Source organism: Heterodontus francisci, chromosome 48 (assembly GCF_036365525.1).
Source record: "Heterodontus francisci isolate sHetFra1 chromosome 48, sHetFra1.hap1, whole genome shotgun sequence".
NCBI lineage: Eukaryota > Metazoa > Chordata > Chondrichthyes > Heterodontiformes > Heterodontidae > Heterodontus > Heterodontus francisci.
Window position 1 is genome coordinate 14,134,847 of NC_090418.1, and position 7,099 is coordinate 14,141,945.

The following is a 7,099-nucleotide window of genomic DNA, read 5'->3' on the forward strand; positions in this document are numbered from 1 at the left end:
GGTATTTCATTTGTGGTTTTCCAATCCACTGGAACCTTTCCAGCATGTAGGGAACTTTGGGAGATTATAACCGAATCATTTGGCCGATTGTGCCCCGAGAACCATTTGCGTGCGTTTGCTCTGCTGGAGAGAATCATAACGTGAGAATTTCTTACCTGTAGAAAATGATTCTGTACCCTTGATGAAATTAATAAGTGAACTGGCATTTTTACTTTGTTTGCCATATAGTTTATCTCATCTCACTGCACTCGGAGTTTAGGAAAATGGTGGACACGTGGTGTCTTTCTGGAGCCTGCCACTGAATAACAAACACTGCCAGCAACATAATGGGAAGGGCAGGCTTCAAATATCGTCTTCTACACAAACACAATAATCGAATGTATAGAAAGGAGAAATCAACAGGCTTATGATTGTTGGTCTACAGGAAACATGTAACCTAAGAAAGGAAAATAATGAAACTGATTTCCACCGGTTTCACGCTGTATCTGTTGTGGCCACAGCGTGATGCACAAGAGTCACCGATAACATACAAAAGTACAATCAGAAACGTAGCTTAAACTCCGTACTCTTGAGCCTGATAAATGTCAGCTCACCCGATTATTGGACCAGCTCTCTGAATTACTGATTCAATTACAGTATGGGAACCCGGGTAAGTGTATTACCGGACTCTGGAATTTTACTTTACTCCGACCCAGGAATGTGCTGTACCGGGTTCGGTAAGTGTTATTAATCCAGTAACATAATCACCCGGGAGTAAATAGCACTGGTACATGGATGTGTGTTGTGCCAGTACCGCGGGTTTGTATGATACTGGTACCCGCAGCTGTGCTGTACAGGGTCCAGGGAGTGTGGTGTACCTGGGCAGGGACTGCGTTGTATCAGGAGCTGGGTGTAAGCCATAGATGGACAGGGAGTGCGCTACCATGGGACCTTCGAATGTGCGGGGTGGCGATGGGGTTTGATGGACGTGGATGTGACTGGGTTACTGGTAATTTAATACAGAAAAAATACTTTTCTTCTCTATCAATCCCAGTGATGGTGGAGAAATCAATAACCTTTGCAATCTTCCTTTTTTCCTGCTGCCTTTACTTTTTTCCTGATCCTGTCCTGTCTTTCAAATCATGTTACTTCAGAATAAAGCAAAGGTCAGAGAAAATTTTCAACACTGAAGTACTGAAGATTCCTGGCAATGTGAGCTAATGATGTATTTTGGAAGGAAGAAAAAACACTAAATGTTCATTCCCAAAGTACCCCTGGATTGTCGACTCAGGTACAATTGTGTAAAGCAGGCTTCAGCTGAAAATTCATCCGTAGATACTGTGAGATCTTTTCATCGGATTAATTTGACCATCATTGTGAGAGGATATGTCACTCCATTTCTCAACTCCTGTCTGAATTTTCTTTGGGTCACTGCATAAATAAACGTGTTCGTGCAGCAACTCAGGAGCTGGAGCATGAAACCTATTTCCTGAACAAATGTGGGCAGAGAAAGAGTAACCATGTACGAAAAGTATTCCAATCGTTTCAAAATGGAATACATCATAAACACCACCCATAACAGTATGAAATTCCACGATATAACGAACAGTAAAATCATGGATTTTCTTCGGTTCGCCATCTCTGGGTCAATGGGACTCTCCCCACTGCTCCGACCCCGGAGCCGCCTGCGGGCTCTATTGGCGACGATAATGTTTTTGACCGTCAGTGCATTCAATAGTAGAATCAAAATAAATGGAATAAAAGGTGTTAAAATATGATGCATTAATTCAGTAACAGCCCAGGCCAGTGATCGATATTCAGCTGTTACCACGTCGCAAAACCAAGGACTGTTAGAATGCATATATTTAGATTGATACAGAAAATACCAGAAAATGTTTTTCAAACAGCTCAGCGCAGTCACCGTTCCGAGAACCACAGTGGCTGCCTTCTCCGTGCAATATTTTGTTTTCAGCTTCTGACAACAAATGGCTACAAATCGATCAAAGGAGAAAGTGACGGTAAACCAGACAGAACAGTCTGTGGCAGCATAAAGCAGGACGGCGTGGATATCACAAACTCTAACGTAATACAGAAAAGCAAATTGATCCCGATAAACAATTGGAATGTGCCTTAGGATCAGATCGAGAATAACGACCAATAGATCCGCCGCTGCCATGGCAACCAGATAGTAGGTGACACATTTGGAGAGACCGCACTTTCCCCGAGACAGGATCGCAATCGTCACCATGTTAACTGTACGCAAGAAAAGAATAGGAAATTATTCATTAAACACCTCAATAACAGCAGTACGATGTGTTTCTCGTGAAATAACAGAATAGGATGTGGAATATGTCTATTCACGTCCGTCACCACAAACTGAAATTCGGAAAGACATATGATGGAATCTTTGAGCTTACCTGTGACAGAACATCCTGTATATAGATTTAGTAATCAGAGTAATCAGCAATGAATCAGCAGTTAAATGATGCAACCGGTTTGAATGAAACAAGGTGAAAACAGCAACTGTATTTAGATTAAATAAAAAGAGGAAAAAAATCTGGAACTGCACTTCCATATGAATGCATGAGCGTGGTTATGATGTTCAGCCAGTTGGACGTGTTTCGCCATTCAATTAGCTCCCAGCTGATCTGTATATGAACACCATCTACACATCTCGGATCCTTAATCCGACAGAAAAACTACCAACATGAGTTTTGAAACATTCAATTCACCTCGTCTGAACCTCTTTGTAGGGGGAATTTTTCTAGATTTCCACTACGCATTGACTGAATTGGATCGAAATAATGACCACAATAATCATTTGGCTGCTGTCAGTGAATGAGAGTTGACATCCATGGAACACCTCACCATCAAATACACACGTTGAGAAAAATAAAAAGAATGTTATAAACTGATAAAAGAAAGAAGAAGAGAGATAATAAAGAAAATCGAAGCAAAGAAGGAAGGAAGGAAGGAAGAAAGAAAGAAAGAAAGAGAGAAGGAGAGAAAGAGGGAAAGAAAGAAAGAGAGAAAGAGAGAAAAAAAGAGAGAAAGAAAGAGAGAAAGAAAGAGAGAAAGAAAGAGAGAAAGAAAGAGAGAAAGAGAGAAAGAAAGAGAGAAAGAAATAGAGAAAGAAAGAAACAAAGAAAGAAAGAGAAAGATAGAAGGAAGAACGCACATCCATAGATACAAAAGAGAAATTCCAGTCATGAAAAACACTTTACAGCCAGTGAAGTACCTTTGCCATATATTCACTGCTCTAATTTAAAGATCTGGTCGTGCGGACTAAGATATTACATGCTGTTAAACACCAGTTGCTGAAGTTACAGCTCCAGATTGTAACTTACTCGGGACACCAACCGCAGCCAAGATGGGGAAGTATATCTTTTCTACATCATTAAGGGCCCAAAGAATTTTGAGTTTTATCAGAAAACTAAGAGACATCCCTTCTGGTAAGAGTCGATAATTCAATATTTGTTGTTGATACTGGAAGAAATTCTCCGATTGACACATTGAGAGAATCTCCACTCTTTATAGGAGAAAACAAAAATCCATTAGGTCAGATAATTGGGTCCAATGCTGCCTGGGCTTACTTACAGTCACTGAACAAACAGATGATGTCAACACTCCAAGAATTCACTGAAGACCGGGTTAAAGCTGCATCATCATAAACTCTTGCAAGTCCCACAATCCGAAGCAGTATTTCCACAGATGGCTTTTCTCAAAAAAAGAACTGCGAGACACTGGGTTAGCACAGTGTCATCAACCAAAAACCCGAACAAGTGTGCTCCTATTAGAGAGGAACAACTAATAAAGAACTTAAGCAAAAAGCAAAACATAACAATTTTAATATCTGAAATAATAACATTGCTGCCAGTTTTCACCAGACCCTCCGTAGATGTGGTGCAACTTCCAAAAATGTTGTCTTGCTTACTGATTTTATGCAGCATATTTCGCTTATAATTCAGATTTCCAGCTTCCACAATATTGTTTTCACCTTAAGAGTTTTTAAATATATTTTGTTCATTTATTGTGGGTTGCTTGTTATATAAAAAGAATAGCTTCAGAGAAGCGTCTATTCCAGTTAATGATATCGGTCAAAATGAGTATGTTATACAGAAAAGAAGGAAGGAAGGAAGGGAGGTAGGAAGGAGGAAGGAAGGAAGGAAGGAAGGACGGAATCTAGTCACTTTTCAATGCGGGCAATATTGTTACAATTGCTGGCCACAGTTAAGTGCAGAGTCTTGGAGATGGTTGATGCGTGATTTTTCTGCATTTTAATTAAAAGGTTAATATTCTTGTTTAAGTAACAGGGAGACAGATTTGAAACTATCACATCAAATGTTTGCACGTCATCATTGCTGTGCCAAATTTCAGGGCTTTATTAATATTGGAAGGTGGTTGTCTCAACAAGAATTCACCTTTTGTGAATTCCGAACTGGTGGAATTGTCTAGCTCCTGATTCCGAATCTTGTGGCTCTCTCCCTCTTCTCACAGATTGTGCCGTGTTGTACCTGCTTATTATCTTAAACGAGCAACACTGGCTAACTCCACTTATATTGTGCATTTTTTGATTCCTTCATGGGTTGCGAGTGTCGCTGGCGAAGCCAGTATTTGTTTTCCATCCTTAACTGCCCTTGAGACGGTGGTGGTGAGCCTCCTTCTTGAACAGTTGCACTCCATCTGATGTTGATGCACTCAAAGTGCTGTCCTGGAGATCTGTTTTTTGACCCAACGACATTGAAGCATCACCGATGCAGTTCCAAGCGAGGATGGCATCTGGCTTGGGGGAAAACTTTCAGGTGGTGTTATTCTCATCTATCTGTTGGCCTTGCCTTTCTTTGTGGTAAACTTTGAGAGTTTGGAAGGTCCTGTCGAAGGAGGCTTGGCGAGTTGCTGCAGCACATCTTGTACGCCTAAGCAATGCTCGTACTGTACGCTGGTGCTGGAGGGAATGAATGTTTAAGGGGTGCCAACCAAGCGGTCTGATTGTGCCCTGGATGGTGTCAGGCAAGTGGAGAGTATTCCATCACACCCCTGACTTGTGCCTTGTAGATGGCTGACAAGCCTTGGGGAGTCAGGAGGTGAGATACTTGCCACAGAATTCGCAGCCTCTGACCTGCTTTTGCAGACACAGTATTTATATGTAATAAAAATGAGCAATGCTGGAAATACTCAGCGGGTCTGGCAGCCTCTGTGTAGAGAGAAGCAGAGTTAACGTGTCAAGTCAATGACCCTTCATCAGAATTGCAAAATGTTACAAATGAAATAGGTTTTAAGCAAATAAAGGGGGCGTGGGGCATGAGATAACACAAAAGAAGGTTTTGATAGGACAGAGTGTCACAGGGAATGACTGACCAGAAGGTTATGGAGCAAAGGAAAACGGTATGTTAATGGTGTGCAGAAAGACAAAGCGTTCGCACAGAGAGGTGTTAATTAACAGAAAATAACTAGCCCTGGCCCAAAGCACAAACATGAAAAAAGTGGGTAGGCACATGGTAAAAAAAAAAGAATGATGTACAAATTAAAATAATATAAACAAAATTAAAAATAAAAAGGGGTTCCCGTCATGCACTGAAATTATTGAACTCAATGTTCAGTCCAACAGGCTGTAGCATGCCTAATCCTTGAATGAGATGCTGTCCCTCGAGCTTGCATTGATGTTCACTGGAAAACTGCAGCAAGCCCAGGACAGATATGTTGGATATGTTGTCATGAGAGAGAGGCACGGGGGGCGGGGAGCGGTGGTGGGTGTTGAAATGGCAAGCAACATGAAGCTCCGGGTCATGCTTTCGGACTGAGCGGAGGTATTCCGCAAAGCGGTCACCCAATCTGAGTTTGTTCTCCCCAGTGTAGAGAAGACCACATTGTGAGCAGTGAATGCAGTATACTCAATTGAAAGAAGTACAAGTAAATCGTTGCTTCACCTAAAAGCAGGGTTTTGGGCCTTGGATTTATATGGATTGTCCAGTTAAAATCTTGGCACTGATAAACCCTAGGATGTTGATGGTGGGGAATTCAGCGATGGTAATGCCATTGAATACCAATGGGAGATGTTTAGATTCTCTTTAGTTGGAGGTGGTGATGCCTGGAACTTGCGTGATGTGAAAGTTAATTGCCACTTATGAGCCCAAGCCCGAATATTGTCCTGATATTGCTGCATATGTATACGGAGGATCGGAGGTGCTGCAAATGGCAGTGAACATTGTGCAATCATCAGCGAAATTCCCCACGTCTGACTTTAAGAAGGAGGGAATGTCATTGATGAAGCAGCTGAAGATGGTTGGGACTCGGGAACTACCTTAAGGAACTCCTGAAGCGTTGTTTGGCTGACATGATTGGCTTCCAACAGCCACAACTATCTTGCTTTGTGCTAGTTATGATTCTATTCAGTTGCGAGAGCCCCCCCAGAAACCATTGACTCCAGTTTTACCAGGGATGCTTGATGCCAAGCTCGGTCAAATGCTCCCTTGATGTGAAAGGCAGCCAGTCACACCTCACCTCTTGAATTCAGCACTTTCCCGCAGCAGGGACAGGTAAAGACGGAATTATAACGAAATAACCGGCGGTCACACGTCCATTGTCTCTTAAGCCTATCAACGTGCAACTTGAAGCCACGTTTGTACATGCAGAAGCTTCCCATCACGTTGAATTCCATGTGACACAAATGTAAGTAATGGGTCTGTTTCTGTATTCCAGCGTGGAATCAGAGATTCATGGAATCATAGAAAGATGCAACACAGAAGGAGACCATCAGTGGCTCATCTTGCCTGTGCCGGCTCATTGACATAACCAACCAATTAATCGTACAAGCCTTACTCCCGCTGTTATCTCGAAATCTCTTCTCCTTTGCCTGTTCAAGTATATATCCAGTTGACTTTTAAGGCAATGATTTAGACACTGATTCGGGTCTTTTCTTTTAAGCGGGAATCCGGGCCACTGAACAACCCGAAGTATTTTGCTTGAGGTCTAGGCCTTGCCAACAGCAGGGGGAATAACGACGATTCTCCCTTTGAGGAGCAGTAGTTATGGGTAAGTGCAAAGGATGGGGGTGTAACGTCTGAATAAAGATTTCATGATGCTGGCGATGTAGATGAGGCTGATCCTTTCCGCTCCCACG

At 42.2% G+C, this 7,099-nt stretch overlaps 1 protein-coding gene across 1 annotated transcript; it reads right to left on the reverse strand.

Moving 5' to 3' along the window:
- Nucleotides 1-1,330: 1,330 nt before the first annotated feature.
- Nucleotides 1,331-3,423, reverse strand: LOC137357478 (probable G-protein coupled receptor 139). Its single transcript, XM_068023824.1, has 2 exons — nt 3,327-3,423; nt 1,331-2,232 (listed from the first exon to the last, which is right to left on the reverse strand). Exons 1-2 carry the CDS (start codon nt 3,421-3,423, stop codon nt 1,331-1,333), a joined length of 999 nt encoding a protein of 332 aa, XP_067879925.1.
- Between the last annotated feature and the right edge of the window lie 3,676 nt (nt 3,424-7,099).

Coding starts and splice junctions, on each gene's coding strand:
- LOC137357478 (XM_068023824.1), bottom strand. CDS start 3,423: ATGTCTCTTAGTTTTCTGATAAAACTCAAAATTCTTTGGGCCCTTAAT. Junction 2,233..3,326: donor GGCTGCGGTTGGTGTCCCGA/GTAAGTTACAAT, acceptor TCTTGCGTACAG/TTAACATGGTGACGATTGCG.